At 51.0% G+C, this 16,633-nt stretch overlaps 1 protein-coding gene across 1 annotated transcript in view; it reads right to left on the bottom strand.

Annotated features, from left to right (window-relative positions):
* Nucleotides 1-4,615: 4,615 nt before the first annotated feature.
* The window catches only part of ANKRD33B (ankyrin repeat domain 33B), an 89,607-nt gene continuing 77,589 nt past the window's right edge, over nucleotides 4,616-16,633 (bottom strand). Inside the window, exon 4 of the mRNA XM_059059898.2 lies at nucleotides 4,616-11,466. Coding sequence (XP_058915881.1) covers nucleotides 10,637-11,466 — 830 coding nt within the window. The 3' untranslated portion in view covers nucleotides 4,616-10,636. The remainder of the gene's footprint in view (nucleotides 11,467-16,633) is intronic.

Below are 16,633 nucleotides of genomic sequence, written 5' to 3'. Positions count from 1 at the left end.
TGGCTGGATTTGAACTGAGGGCTGTGGGCCCCCGGCCTAGAGGTGGTGGTCAAGGGCACAGCTGAAGGTCGGAAGCCTCTAGCTGGCATTTAAAGCCATGAGCTGTAGAGATGGCCCGGGCAGGGGGGCCGAGAAGGGTCCCCAGGATGGAACCGGCTTCTAGCCTTCAGGGGTAGGGTGGGGCCTGGGTGTGGGGGAAGGGATGGTAATGACACGATCCCTGTGGTCAGCAAGGTGGGAGCAAGCCCGGCAGGCGTGCAGAGTTAGGGAGGGGGCACCCCCAGACTCGCAGCCTCTCTGGCTCAGTAGCTTGGCGTGGTGTTGGAGGTGGAATTGTGTCCCCGCAAAGGTTTTTACTCTAAGTCCCTGTGAACGTGACCTTATTTGGAGACAGGGTCTCTTTGCGTATGGAATTAAGTTAAAACAAGGGCCATACTCGGTTAGGGTGGGCGGGCGCTAATCCAGTGACGGGCGGGCGCTAATCCAATGACTGGTGGCCTTATAAAAAGTGGGAGGTGTGGACACAGACACACGCAAGGAAGCCGGCCACGTGGTGACAGAGGCCGACGGAGGCTGCCACGAGCCAAGGAACGCCAAGGGTTGCTGGCAACCACCAGGAGCTGGAAGAGGTGAGGAAGCATCCTCCCTTGGGGGCTTCAGAGGGAGCCCTGCTGACACAGCGATTTCAGGCGTCCGGCCGCCCGAACTGCGAGGGAATACACGTCAGTTGCTTGAGGCACCCAGGTAATTTGTTACAGCAAAGCACGCGAAACGAATACAGGTCCGGCCTGAGCGGGTGTATTTCTGAAAACTTTCCAAGTGGTGCTGCTGAGGCCTGTCCCGGGAACGCCCGCCCTGCAAGCACCGTTGCTTTATGCAACCGCAGAGGCTCTCGGCCAGCTCAGGGAGAACACGAGGGCTGCCCAGATATCTCTAGAGTCACCTGGCCGGAGTCCAGGACCAGGAATGTGTAGAGTTAGAGAACCACAGGCTGGGGCTCAGGATGGGCCCAGCGCCTGCACAGCAGTGGGAGGGAAGGCAGGCAGGGCTGGCCTTCTCGACCCCCAACCTATGACCTTTCACCCTACAGAGGGCATCAGACACTTCAACCAAGGGAGGCCCATTCCCATGGAGTTTGGTCGGGAAGGACATCGAGTCTGCACCTTTCAATGATCTCTCAGGTTAGAAGGCAGAAGCTGGTCCCCCAACCCCCAGGGGCAGGGCACGAAGGGGCCATGGGATGGCAAAGGGACCCCTTTGCCGGGGAGCGGGGACATCCTGCAACCTTCCTCACTGTAGGGTGACAGCTTCGCCATCACAACCCGTGTTCCCGAACCCTCGTCTCTGATGGCCCGGGGAGGGGCCCTCCTGGTCCAGCTTCTCAACTCAGCTCTTGGTCCTAATAAAGCTTCTAAGAGCTCATGAAAAACTGATGTCATATCCTTGCAGCTACCTGACTTCTTTTATTTATTTATTGTTAACATCTTTATTGGAGTATAATTGCTTTACAGTGGTGTGTTAGTTTCTGCTTCACAACAAAGTGAATCAGTTATACATACACATAGGTTCCCATATCTCTTCCCTCTTGCGTCTCCCTCCCTCCCACCCTCCCTATCCCACCCCTCTAGGTGGTCACAGAGCACCTAGCTGATGTCCCTGTGCTATGCGGCTGCTTTCCACTAGCTCTCCACCCTACGTTTGGTAGTGTATATATGTCCCTGCCACTGTCTCACTTCGTCCCCGCTTACCCCTCCCCGTGTCCTCAAGGCCATGCTCTAGTGCCTGACTTCTTGATTTTGTGTCACGCTTTTGAAATAGCAAGGTGGCTTTGAGTTTCATTTTTGTACTTACAATTTCTTGTATCCAGGAACATGTATGAACGGCGTGTTAGGTCTGGGGGTTTTTACGTGAGGGCCGCGGTGAGCTTGGGCCGGGTGACCAGGCGGATGATGCCGAGCCGGCAGGGCGGCTGCCCCGGGCTTGCGGTCGGCTGCCCCTGCCGCCCCGGGAGCTGCGGCCGAGCTAACGACTGACCTGGGCAATCTGCACACCAGGCTTGGTCGTGTCAGCAGACTGGGGGTTTTCGGACCACCTTCCACGTCCCTGGCTGGAAACCAGCCAGCTTACCATCAAGGGAGACAGCCGGAGTGACCTGTTGGGAGCCAGCGAGCACGTGAAGGGCTGCTTGCAGAAGCCCGCGAGGTCCTCAAGGGGCAACGCTCTTGACCGCACGACTGCCCAGCGCAGATGCACTGCTCTCGGGGCCGGGCCGCCCGACGGGAACAGCATCCGTCCATCTGTGCTCCTCAGAGCCTCAGGGTGCTTGACGCAGGCTCAGTCGGGGGGCTAAAGACCACCTCCCTCACTTTTCATGTCACTTCTCAGATTTTCTTTTTTTTTGGCCGTGCCTCTCGGGCTGCAGGATCTTAGCTCCCCGACCAGGGATCGAACCTGGGCCCCCTGCTTGTGAAAGTGCGGAGCCCTAACCACTGGACCGACAGGGACGTCCCCAGTTCTCAGATTTTCTAATAAGGACAGTTCCTTGTATATTACCTTCACGTCATTCGGTCTTTCACAACAATAAATACAAACAATCTCCAATAACAATCTTGGCCTAGAACAAAACTTTATTTAAAATTTGACTTCCTATGTAGGTCCTTAATAATGATGATTCTGGATGAGCAGAATGAATGACTAAAATTATGGTTTTTCCCGCGTCAGACTTCAGATTTTTCAAACGCTGAACAGAACTTCCCAAATAAATAGGAGCTGTTTGTCTTCAGTCCCATCAAAAGTTACTGAAAAGACGAATTGTGTATGAATGTCTTTTTAAAAAGTAGCTACAAATCATGAGATAAAACTATAGAAGAAAAATGTTGATTTGGGGTAGGAAAGAGCTTCTTAAATAAGAAATGCAAATACAAGCTAAAAAGTTGGGCAAGTTTGACTAATCAAAATTTAAGACTTACACACGATACCTTAAAGATAAGTGATAAAATGGGAGAAAAAAATGCAGTATGTGTCAAAGAACTGACTCAAAATTTATAGCAAACTCCTATAAATCAGCAAAAATGACACCAAAGGGTAATTTTTTTTAAAATGAGAAACATATATATAACAAATTTTTAAAACAGGAAATAAAAATGGTCAAAAGACACATGAAAAGATGCTCTACTTCACCAGTAACTCAGGCAATTAAAAGGAGATACAATTTCTTAACCGTCAGACTGGCAAACAAGTGCTGCTGCAGGGGGAAAGGGGCCTCTTTTGTCCATTGCCGACAGGTGACTGTTCAGCAGGCTTTGAAAAGGGCAACACAGCAGGGACTACTGAAATAAAATTCGTTCTCCCTTCTCCCGGCACGTCCCACTTCTACACGCTTGTCGTAGAGAAACATTCACTTGTGTGTACAAATAGGTAAGTCAGATGAAGGCTCTTCATTACTTACAAGTGGTAAGAACTGAAAATACTGTAATAGTCCGTCATGAGGTCATGGTTAAATGTACCACAGTGCAGCTCTCCCGAGGAATACTGCACAGTAATCAACAAGAACACTGGGTGAGGCTGTATACACCACACTGTCACCTGTATACACCACACTGTCTCACCTGTATACACCACACTATCTCACCTGTACATCACACGAAGGGGAGAAAACATTAAAAATATATTTCTAAGTCAAACAGAGAAAAGACAAATATCATGATATCACTTATATGTGGAACCTAAAAAAAATGATACAAATGAACTTATTTACAAAACAGAAATAGACCCACAGACATGGAAGACAAACTTATGGTTACTAAATGGGAAGGAGCAGAGGAAGAAATTAGGAGCTTGGGATTAACGGATGCACACTACTACATATAAAACAGACGAACAGGGCTACCCTGGTGGCGCAGTGGTTGAGAATCCGCCTGCCGATGCAGGGGACGCGGGTTTGTGCCCCGGTCCGGGAGGATCCCGCGTGCCGCGGAGCGGCTGGGCCCGTGAGCCATGGCCTCTGAGCCCGCACGTCCGGAGCCTGTGCTCCGCAACGGGAGAGGCCACAACAGTGAGAGGCCCGCGTACCACAAAAAACAAAACAAAATAAAACAGATGAACATGGACCTACTGTTTAGCACAGGGAACTCTACTCAGTTATCTTGTAATAACCTAAAATGGAAGAGAATCTGAAAAAGTATATATATATATACTTTATGCTGAAAAGTATATCTATATCTGAATCACTTTGCTGTACACCTGAAACTAATACAACATTGTAAATCAACTAATAAAAAACTAAATGAACAAAAAATATATATTATATGATATAATGTATATTATATATTATATACTATATATAATGATAATAAATAACAAAACTAAATTTGTTTCTATATACACAGGTAAATTAATCCACAGAGACACAGCTGAAGGATGCCTCCCTACCAGTGGGTACTTCCGAGAAGAGGGAGAATGTAAAGAGATTATTTTAACACGTGCAGAGGTCCTCACAGATAGCTCATGAATTTAAAAGTCTTACTTTTGAAATGTGAAAAATAAAAGTGTGTCAGATGAAGGAAGTGCACATCTATTTCGATCAAAATAAGTAAGATTAAAAACACTGGTATCATTTTCTAATTTACACACACTTAGGTTTATCCAAGTATCACACCGTTGTACCGTAAGACTTTATTTCACAAGTGATTTTAAATTCCGTAGCCACAACTTCCCCACAGTTTTACATGACCCACATCCGTTGTGCTGTATGTTTTAAACTTTAGATACAGAGTTTGTTAAAAGAGAAGCTAAACGGGAAAGACACATTCTTTCTGCTGAATAACATATCCTATTCAACTTAAAGATGATTATTAACCTTTTGGATATCAAGAATTGAAACTGCTGGGGTCACATTTATTTGTGGGTCCCCAAATAGCCCTGAGGTCTAAATAGAAAAATATCTTTTATAAACTGTAACAAAACTCTCACCTCAAAATAAAACACTATGAAATTTACACAACTATATATCCTCATTCAACGTCTTTACAATATCCGGAAATCTACGGGATTTTTAGAAATGACAGTGAAAACAGTTTTACATTCAGAAAACAAAGCTTATACCAACATGACATAACCTGAAAGCTGGCACCTGTGCAGAGTCCATACAGTCCTTAAGTCAGCCTTGTTAAAAACACAGTCTCAGACACCCAACACATGTGAGGCAGAAAACGGATTTGAATGAAGAGAATTCCAATGAGATTAGCTTTGCCTGTCTGAATGGGGTCTATTATTCAAATTCCTTAGGAAGGCCGAGAGGCTCACAGGGCTGCTGGTAACATGGCCGGGTTTACAGCATCCTTTTCCGGTTTTCACCCTGTTTGACAGAGCTATGAGGTTCCAAACCAGCTTCTAGAACTTCTGCTCAAAAACTGGTGTTAAAGTGCTTCAATGCGACCTCCGCAAATTTTATAAAGCAACAAATCAACGCAGGCCACTGCCGCGCCTGCAACCGCTGGCTTCATTTTGTATCTCGTCTTCATTTTCTTCAAAAACAACATAAAAGGTGCCCCATTACGACGAAATGATTCTCTCAAAAACTGAACTGTGCCGGCGTTGATGAATTAGAGTACAGACACCTGGGCAGACTTGGGGACATCTCAGCGCCTCCGCGGGGTTCAGATGCTGATTCTGTGGTTAGCCTGGTGCCATGGGGTGAGTGGGGTGGAGCTCCCCAAGCATCCCCTCTGGACTCTGCCCCTCCATGCCGAGGATGCAGCCAGCAGCAGAGCGATGGCCCAGGCCCGGCTACACAACCCCGCCCAGGAGCTCCTATATGAGCCGCCCAGGCCGACACCACCTTTCGACAAGAAGACCCGCGTTCTGACACACTGGCTATGTTCCGTGCCACAGTGGACACGCTGGGGTGCTCCTGGTGGGGGTCTTGGGCTGTCCCACCCTCCACTACACGCCGTCAGATCAGGTCACACCAGACGTTACCTGGGAGCCATGATGGCAGTCCCCTTTGTGAGCACAAAACCCGGAACTCCTTCGTGTGTGTGTGTGTGCGCGTGCGCGTGCACGCGCGTGCGTGTGTGTGCGCGCGCACGCGCTCACGTCACATCACGTCATCACGTCACACCCCCACTTGCAGCTGAGGGCCATCAGAGCGCTGCATGGCTGTGCCTTTCACGTGAGCCTTATTTCAGGCTGGGTCGGGGTAAGGAGAGATTTTGCACGCAGTCCTGGCATTCAACTGAGTCCCTCAAAAATGAGCTAAATCAAACCAGGCAGTGGTGGTTTGTTTTTGTTTTTTTTTTTTCTATTTCTTTAAAATAAAACAAAAAACCCCCAGAGGAATTTTTTTAGCCGCTTATTTTAAATGTTAATGAAGAAACATGAATTCAAGGGCACAGCCACGAGTAGCTGATTCAAGGGTTACACGGACGTTTGAAACAAAGTCTAAATGCATGGAGAGGGCAGCAACCAGCGTTTTCAGGAAGAGCTGTTTGGTTGTAAGTTCTTCCCGGCAACAGCCCTCCCTCCCGCTGCCATGATTTTGTACCCAATGCCAGCTGTTGTGGCAAAGGGGACTGTTTTATAAGGCTCAGTCGTGATGGATCTGCCATTCCTTCCCTAGAAGGCCACTGTCCACCAGGCCCAGCTGAAAGGGGCCCAGCGTGAGCCTGCCGCCGAGGAAACCGAGGACCAGACACACACCAGGGCCCGGAGGGATCCTGTGAGCCGGGCACCCACAGCCAAACGCGGAATCCAAAGAGTCACCCACGTGGAACAAAAAGGCTCGCAAGGGAATACCTGGGTGGCGCGCTAGGATTTCCCCCAACACTGTGAAAAAGAAAAAGTGTCAGCACTTCATCCTATAAAAGATGGATTGCAACTAGCAGCTTCCAATAGTTCCTGATAAATCGTAGCACTGCAGCGAATGCCTGCATTGTATCAGGACGGGAAATGAGCGAGCACAGGTCTCCAGTGAACCTGGGGGTGAGCACTGAACCTGACATCCGTTAGGGCTGGAACTCATTTCGCGGAGCAAGCTCAAGTGAAGGATGAAAAGACAGTCTTCCGTCTTAACGTAGCGTGGATAAGCGGGGCATACGGTGATGCTGCCAGAGGCTGCAAGGGTCAAATCGTCCCTACTGAGTCTTAGCTCATTTATTGACCCCTCAGGGGTGCTTTTCTTCATAATAACCCGGTACCCATGATCCTTCCCTGGAGACAGCAGGCTCTGCATCCACTTCAGGATTGGGGTGCGGTCCACCTCACGGGATTGTTTCACAGCCTCATCTCCACTCAGCGGACTTCCAGAGACCTGGTCGCCCACAGCACAGAAGGAAGCAGGCAGAGGCAGCCCACAGATCCCACTTTCCAACTGACCTCACGAACTCTATCCTCCACTGCAGAATGGGTGAGTAGCAGGGTGCCCGAAGTCGAGATGACGAACTACTGCAATTCCCGATCCTATTTCTGAGGCATCTAGTGCCGCCAGGAGCTCGTGGGGAGGTGCTGCAGAAAAAGTCACGAAGGTCCATAACGTCACGTGTTGCATTTCTCAAAGGTAGCCAAAGACGTGCCAAGTCTCTGAACGCCGTGGTCATTCCAGCTTTTCCCTCCCCCCTCCCCCCAGCGGTGAGCTTGGCGCTCGGCTGACTGCAGAACACAATTCACATAAGCAGACAGAAAACACTGTCACTGTCACACCACACGCCCCCGGATCAGACGGGGAGGAAACAGTCGTAGAGGTAAAAGCGATGGATGGTCCACCTGTGTTGTCACAGCCATCTGTACGTACATAAAGGCTGACTTTTCTTTGTTAATACAAGGGTTCACATCCACAAGAGGCAACTGAGAGGCAGTGAAGTGACTTCACCTCCACTCCAAAGCCATTTCAGCTGCCAGAGTCCCGAGTTTCTAATAATCAAGAAATCTCAACACGAGGGGTGATTCCCAGGCATCTCCCCAGAAAACAGCAGCACGGACATTGTCTTAGAAATAGTTCTTCTATCTAGTTTAATCTTAACTCACTCAGATGTTAAAAAGTATTAAAATATACTTCAACGTTTCCCCTAACTGTGTTTATATATAAATCCCTGAGAGGGTACCTGTCAAGTTGAAATTCACTATTTACAGCTACTAGACATCAGGAGTGGAGGCAGACCCCGGATCCTCCCCGCCCTGTGCAGCAGGGCGCTGCCATCACCCGTGAGGAGAGCAAACCAAGTCTCCCTCCCTAAAGAAGAAAAAGGGGGCAAGTGCAGGGTGGAGGCGGGGGAACTGTGCCAGCCTTCTGCACAGAAGCAGCGGGCGGAATCTGCCGTGCAGTCACCCTTGGGTGTTTGGAGGGCACGACATGATAACTGCCCGGGGACACGGTTGATCTCTCAGCATTGCCTTGCTTTTCCACCCTGTGTAGATCTCAGAGCAGTGGTGCCAGGGATGATCAAGGCATTTAGCTAAAGCTGGAGCAGAAAATAGGCAAAACGAAGAAAAAGCAAAGACGGGGGAAAAGGAGGCAAAGGGGTCAGCGGTGAATGTATGTGGTGACAGAGCTGGGGGCGGGGGGACACTGCTCCTCAGTGCCCCATCCCTGACCGACACTGGAGAGGAGGGAGGAGGGCTGACCCCTTGGTGAGAAAAATGCAGCCAACCATTCAAAGCAACGAAAATACAGAAACACAAAACTGATCTCAAAGGATATGGATTGGACTGTCAGGGAAACGGGTGTTTCTCTCCACGGCGGGGACCAGCTTACATCTCATCCAAGGGGACTCAGCCAACCTCAGCTCTTAGGCACGAAAGTGACCCAACAGCCAACTGTATCAGTGATGCTCAAAGTGGGTCCAGACCTCTGTGCCGTTCTTCCTGTGCCCTTCTGGGATGAGGGAGGAACTCGCTAAAATCTGACTTTAAGAGCTGTATTATCGTCACGCCTGTCACCCACCAGTCTGGGTGCAGCCTGATGGTCTGTTTATTGAGATTTGGGGGAAGGTGAGTGTGAGACGCTCAATTCTGAAGGATGGGGCAGGAGAGGGCGAGCTGGCGCCGCCCCGCCCACGTAGTGGGACAGACAGGTGCTCATGACCGCATAGCCAGGGAGCACGATTTGCCCTGCGAATCTAGGGTTATAATAAAGAGCTTCCAAACTGGTCTGTAATATTTTAAATCTATGGCTTCTGAGCAGAATACTATTTAAATAAAGTGCTATTGGTAGTGCATATGTGAGACAGACTCTGCACCCCAGATGGCCAGAGATTCATTAGAATTTCTCAGTGCTTTGGAGATAACTCCCTCAGAGAGCTCAGGGCCCGGGGCAAATCACAACATACACGGTCTGCCAAAGTCCCGACATCTTGGAAATTCTACAAAGTCGGCATAAGGGTAAACTAAAGATCAGGGGCAGTCATCAAAGGAAACATGAAAGTAATTCCACACCAGGGATTCCTTGGAATTGAGTCAGGAGGAGGAAGCAACCCAGCTCACTCCAGGCAAATGTGCCTAAAACACGTTTGCTTAAGTATTCAATTCTAATCCCTATTTCTCCAAAAATCTACTCCTGCCCCCATTTCAGACAGTCTGCAGAACTCTGGGTTCCTTATGCTTTTTGCATCTTTCTTACATCTTAAGGATATCGGAATTCAATTTATCTAAGAGCACATAACTTACTTTTGTATTTCTAGTAATAATTTATTAGATTTGCCCCTATTTTCTTAAATACTTTTTTCTTATGTCAATATCTATTTTTGAACATGTTCAAGACTTTGTATACAGTTTATCTAAAATCCCTTGCTTAAAACGAGTTTAGTTCTAGCAATAAACCCGTGCTTCTCTACGCAGTCTCATACTTCGATACCTGGGTTTTCTTCATGTTCTAGCACTGGATGGACAAGAGGGCTTAAAAAGTAAGATACAAGGAAATCTGATTCCTCCATCTTACTTGATCATTTTGCTGTAAAGTAAACGCCTCCATCAAATGCAAAGAAACATTCTGCATCACTTAATCCAATTAAGAACATGCAGTGCTCCCGGGCACCCACGTGAGATGGAAAGGCAAAGACCCAAACAAATAGCAAAAGGGGGGAGAATGCCACAAATTCTGTATGAAATCAGAGATATCACAAGTAATCATTGCTAGAAACGGTACTTTCAACAAAGGGTCTTCAGACAAATGCATTAAAACCATCCTAAGTACAAAGAGCCCCATCTTTGTATGGCGCTGGTAAAGTGCTGCACATTTGACTGTGATTAAAAATACAGAATTATACAGAAAACGCCCTTCTGATAAACTGGTCTTAAAAATTTCTTAACCGAGGTTCTAAAGATAAACTTTTAGGCAAAACGCCCACTACGTGTACTGACTGCTAGGGGAACTGGTTTTAGGCAAATCGAGGAGCACTGGGCCCCATGCACTCTTGGGTGCAGCCTGAACAAACACAAACGTTTTCTCGGGCCGAAGGAGCCCGCGGGCACGGGGACATGTGGCGCGTCCAAGGCAAGGGCCGGGCGGAGGCGCTTCCCTCCCAGGGAGGAGCCCACCCAGCCTCCCCGCCACCTCGTCTGGGGCTCCGGGCAGCATCTCAGCCCTGGCCGGGCTCTGCGTCCTTCCCCCCCGCGCCAGACAACCCCCCCCCCCGCCCCCGCCTCACGTCCTTTTCCTCCAGGACGGTGCCCGCTTCTCCTTCTGTGCCCTGGCCAGCCGCTGCTTCTCTGCCTCTTCCGCCTTCCTTCTTTCCTCCTTGGCCTCCTTGTACCGCCACTTGGGGAGCTGCAGGTGGCTGCTGTCCTTGGTGTTGCCCTTGGCCGCCCGCTCGGGCTGGAAGGTGGGCGCGGGCGCCTTGCTGACGCGCACCTTCGGGGTGCCCGCGCCCGGCCGCACGCTGCTCCGCCGCAGCAGCTGCAGGGACAGCAGGCTGGCCTTCCGCGGGGCGGCTGGCCGCTGGGAAGGCGTGGAGCTGGCTCTGGGGGCCCCCTCTCTGGAGACCCCCGCGGCCCGGGAGGTCCGGAATCGCTGCCCGGTGCCCTCCGCTCTGTCCCTCTCTTGGGCTTGCGTGTCCGGGTCCCCCCGTGCCGCCAGGATTTCCTGCACCGCCAGCCGCCTTTTCCCCACACAGGGGGGGTTCTCGGGGCACATGGTCTGGCAGACGACGGCCACGGCGGGGCTATAGAGGCTCGTGGTCATCCTGACCATGTGGTCCAGGACGCCCCCATCCTCCAGGCCCGAGCGCACGCGGGAGGTCAGCACGGACCGCACAAACCCGGCGAGCCTCTGCAAGCAGTTCTTGGAGCCCGCAGCCTTCGGAGCTGCCTCGGGGGTCAGCGGCAGCTCTGGCTTGTACGTTTCCCCGAACTGCTCTGGGCAGGGTCGCTCCAGCAGCCTCTGGATGACGTGGACCGCTTCAAACCGCCCCGTGTAAGTAGCCCACTCCTGGGACGACATCCCGCGGTGAGGGTCCCTGGCGTGGACATCTGCCCCTGAAAACCGCAAAGTAGAAACAGGAATGGGTGGATGCAATAAGACCCCCCTTGCACAGGCGGAAAACGAAAAGACAGTGAAATGGATCCAAGGCGAAACCTCCAAAACCTTCTAGCAGACTCTACCCTGGAGCTGGGCCACCTGGATGACCCCGCACCTGACCACCACCTCTTGCATTTACTATATTGTAACACGACCGACCTTTAAGTGCTCCACCTAATGGTTTCTCTTTCCTAAATAAAACCCCCTAAACGCAGCACCTAAATCGTGGAGTATTTTTTATAGAAATAAGATTTCATGGCTTTCCAGCAATGGAGACACAATCAGACCACAAAGGTGCTTTGTAAGACTTGGCGGATGATACTAGAACGTTCTAAAAACACTAACAGTAACTCACGGGCGAAGCATTCAGTGTCCTATTTATTTGTCATCCCCCTTTTTCCTCCGAGATCTCTTGTGGGGACGATTATGGCTCTTATCTTACATGAAACGTGTGGTCCTTCACTTTTCGTGCTGGTGGTTAGTTGGTCGTGGGTCGTGGGCTTCTCCAGGACAGAGGCAGTTGAAGCAAAAACTTCGTCATTTTTGCTTCCTTAACACATACAGTTCTGGCTGGTAGGAGGCATGCGTTTAATAAATGTTTGTTACAGAATGGATGGTGCTCCCAGTGGCTGAGGGCACTGCTGGAGACCTCGAAGCTGGTAAGAGAGAAGTGCTCAGACCTGGGTCCTGACCCTCAGCTGCCTGCACTTCCCACCCCCCTGCAGGGGGGCTCTTCCTCTGTGACACTTTTCTGTGTCAACAGGGCCAGGGTCTAGTACTCAGGGACTTAATCCAACACGAACGTAGGTGCGCTGTGAAGGTGTTTTGCAGGCGCGGTTAGCATCCACAACTGGTTGACTTTAAGTCCAGATTACCACCCAAAATGTGGGTGAGCCTCGTCCAAGGTCTTAGGAGCAGAAGTTGAAGTTTCCTGGAGAAGAAAGAATTCAGCCTGAAGACTGCAGCATCCACTCCTGCCCAAGCCTCCAGCCCGCTGGCCTGTCCTACAGATTCCGGGCTTACCAACCCCGCAGATCACGTGAGCCAATTCCCTAAGATAAATCTCTTAATATATATCGTCCATCGGTTCTGTCTTTCTGCAGGACAGAGGCTGCATCTCCTACATCCTCACGGTCTCCCTTACACTGGCCACTTCCTTAATAAACCTCCTCCATACCAGCCACTGCCCCCTCTTAATACTGCAAAGTTAAACTTCGGCTCAACTTGATGAAATGTTCATAAGTTTCAGATTGGTAGTAAAATAGAAGTTAATCAGGGACTGCTGTTCAATTAATCTTGGTCCAATCTCAGCCGAACATCCAGTTAAAAATCGTTCAGGATTTCAAGTCCCATTAGTCATCATTTCCACTGGCAACGCAATGTGGGAAGTAAGGCAATTATCTAGTCTACCCAGGGACCAGGCCCGGCAGAAGCTTCTGCATTTACATCCCACACAGACCGGGATGTCCCACATGCGATGGCTGGTGAATGCCAACGAGAGCAGCAGGGGGTCTCAGCGACTTCCCTGCCCCATGGCCCTCAGTGGCCCCATGGCCAAGGCAGACCCAGCTCACCTGAGCTCGCCCGGTAATGCTCTCAATTCTGTGACACGTTAAAGAACATATCAGAAGAGTGGTAATTATTGGGAACTGGAAATCAGGATGGAACTCATTAGCTACCGTACAATTTATAAACGGACTCAAACGAAAGGGGGGCAGTAAAAATGTCATTGCAAAAAATAGATGACACACTAAACCTTAAGTCATTGCATGTCACTTAAAAAAAGGAGCAAACTGAAAAATTAAAATCTTAATGAACGCAGCTTGAAAGAGACATTTTTCAAATGCTAATGGAAAACTAAAGGAGCAGGCGTCAAAAGTTGAGTGCGCCTGCCTCTTCCTTTTCAAAATCATCTTGGAAAATACACACACTGTAAAGAACAGAGGCCATTCTGACTGTAATGCAGCTCAAGAATCTGCGTCACGCTATAAATGAGGGATTCACTTCCTTAAGAAAGTACTATTAAGGGTAACATTAAAGGTCTGGGCACAGTCATTAAATCATGAAAGGCAAGTGCTGACGATTAGCACGTTATATCTTTCTGAGAATACGGAGCACCTCTGAAAGGCCAAAGTACCCGTCGCTTGCCCAAGAGACGATCGGCTCCCTCACCTCCCCACCCCGTGTCGTTTCGCCAGGGGCTCCAGCCGCGCAAAGGCTGGGCTCCTGCCAAGGAGTCCATTTGCTGCCACGCTGAGTGCTGTGAGCTGTCTATCCGGAATCCTCTATTTTATTCAACGCAGCAACCACTCGGTTCGAGGCAAATGCATCATGACTGGTCTAACCGTGAGTTTCAAAACTGGGAAATACTGACATTTGGGGCCAGATGACGATCTGTTTGGGGGGTCGTGGGGCTTTTAACAGCATCCCTGTTCTCTGTGCACTGGATGCCAGTAGCACTCCACCAGTTGTGGCAACCAAAAATGTCCCCTGGGGTATCGCACACATTCCCACCCCGTTGGGGATGACAGTTCTAACCTCGATGACCTGCCAGCTTGTTCCCCAGTCTCCCAGCCTCCCTGACAGCTGGTCAGCGAGCCCCAAGGAGAAGGCTGGTGCGCCCTGATCGAAGGGACCGATGGATCTGAGGCCTGGAGCTCTGGTGACCATCGTGCAATCGTGAGGTGACCAGTCAACACGCTGGCAGGTGGCCGGGGGGCCGGGTGGGGCCGAGTGGACAAGACGAAGAAACCCGGGTCTGTGATGTCCTCACGGAGTCCAGGGCCAAGCTCTGCATGGTGACTTCCAGTGGGGTGAGACAGACACACACTTGCTTTCTTCAAGCCACCGTCAAGTCAGGATTTCTGTTACTGGAAGCAGAAAGCCTTCTAAAAGGGACTAAAGGAAAACCACCTACCTTCCGTTGCTCGTTCGTAGGACGCTTTCCCCCAACAGTCAAGGCCAGGCGCATGAGACCAGCAGGAGGCAGGCAGAGCCCGGGGCGCATCACTTCCTTTCCTATTGTCTGTAGGCCCCCATCCCCATGTTATCTACCCTTCAGAGCCCCAATCCGGCCCCCCTCCTGCTCAGCGACCCCTCTGGTCACGTCAGATAGTTAGAGCTGAGCGGGGCCCTGCCCCGTCCCGGACGGGGGTCATCTTTCCCTCCCCCACCGGGACACTGGTGATTCGAACAGGCCCCGAGAGCCTCCCGTTTGTGGTCAAGGGCCGTTAAGCCACCAGCCTTATCAAGCCCAAACAAGATAAAACCGCCAGCACGGGTCGGTGCAGGAATACCAAGCCCTAAAAGGTGACTCAGAGTAAGCCGGGGTTCGTTACGCTGTGTTTGTTATAAGCTAGCACTGCGGTTTCTGCGTCCATCACCCTTCTGTGGCTTTTGCTCGGGTGCCTGTGGGTAAGCGCCTGCGCAGAAGGAAGGAGTTACGTAACCTTAAGCTGTCCATCAACTTGGCAGTCACATGGCGCAGGACCTGAGCGGCTTTCCACCACCCTGAAAAAGCAACCCCGCCCCACCGCGGGGCTGCTTCCAGTTCCCGAACAACCCCACGCCCCGCTTCTCTCTCTCCGGAGTGTACTTTTGCTCTGCTTCATAAAAAAACTCTGGCTCCTTAAAACTGCTCTATGTCTCCGGGCTGAATTCTTTCTCTTCGAGAGGACGAGAGCCGAGGGAATCGCCACTTTCCGCCGGTGACAGTCACACAAGACCACTGTGGACGGGTCCTTGCAGGCCTCCCCCTGGGCTGTCTGTGGCCTGTATCTTGGGCGCTTTTGGGGGATAATCGGGATGCAGGGTCTCAGGGAAGAGCCCTTGAAGGGGGTGCGGGGGGCGATCCCACCCTCCCCTCAGGCATTTCAGTCTTTCAGAGGGTCTCAGCAGGGCCCAAGCCCACAGCCCGAAGGGCAGCCGGCTAACGAGTTCACACTGGTTCGTCTTCCAGTCTTCCCAATCTCGCTTCCTCATCCCTGACCGGCTTCCAAGGGTGACTTTCCAGAACGACCACTTGCCCCCTTGTCTCACGGCTGGCTCTCGTGGGTGCCCAAGCTAAGACATGCCCTTGGTGACATGAAATGCCTGATTTTTAGCCCTTTCTCTGCCTGATAACTCGACACTATTCCAACGGAGTCACAGAAACTTCATGTTTTCCTCTATAAACAGAAAGAAACCTCTCTGGTGACAGCATATCCTTCGGCTTCCCAGAAACACACAGCCAGGGCTCGCCTGAGACCCGGATGGGCACACGATGTGCGGCGGGCGTGCCCTGCTCTCCGTCCATGAATCGAGCCTCCTATGCCTTCCTTTCTGTCTGCTTTGCTGCCCGGAATCCCAGGCAGATTCAAGGCCTCTGTGTGCTTGTTTTTGCTCCTCCGGGGCCGCAGCAATGACACCAACACCTCAGGTACGAAAGCCAGCTCTCTTAAGCCAGTCTGGAGCCTGCCAACCTCGACCGGGTTCCGCTTCTCTTCGGAGATAATCACGGCTTCCCTCACGCGGCTTCTAAGAGCCATTTATTAAATACACCTGTCACGTGGGGGGCACCAATATTCCACTGAATTAACAGGCTCTGCAGCCCTATCCCCAAGCCCTGGGATCTCATCAGCAGAGCTGACGTTACTCCTCGGGATGCCAAAAACCAAAGAGTCAATATATCAGCTGTTCAGAACTTGGTTATATATATATATATTTTAAATTTATTTAATTTATTTCTTTATTTTTGGCTGCGTTGGGTCTTCGTTGCTGCGCGCGGGCTTTCTCTAGTTGCGGCGAGCGGAGGCTACTCTTCGTTGCGGTGCGCGGGCTGCTCGGTGCCATGGCTTCTGTTGCGGAGCACGGGTTCTAGGCGTGTGGGCTTCCGTAGTTGTAGTACATGGGCTCAGTAGTTGTGGCCCATGGGCTTAGTTGCTCCGCAGCATGTGGGATCTTCCAGGACCAGGGCTCGAACCCGTGTCCCCTGCACTGGCAGGTGGATTCTTTTTTTAATTTTTTTGGCAGTACGCGGGCCTCTCCCGTTGAGGAGCACAGGCTCCGGACGTGCAGGCTCAGCGGCCATGGCTCACGGGCCCAGTCGCTCCGCGGCACGTGGGATCTTCCCGGACCGGGGCACGA

The sequence above is a fragment of the Kogia breviceps genome, chromosome 4, assembly GCF_026419965.1.
Source record: "Kogia breviceps isolate mKogBre1 chromosome 4, mKogBre1 haplotype 1, whole genome shotgun sequence".
Taxonomy (NCBI): domain Eukaryota; kingdom Metazoa; phylum Chordata; class Mammalia; order Artiodactyla; family Physeteridae; genus Kogia; species Kogia breviceps.
Note: the sequence above shows the minus strand (reverse complement) of the source record. Positions and strands in the feature narration are given on the sequence as shown.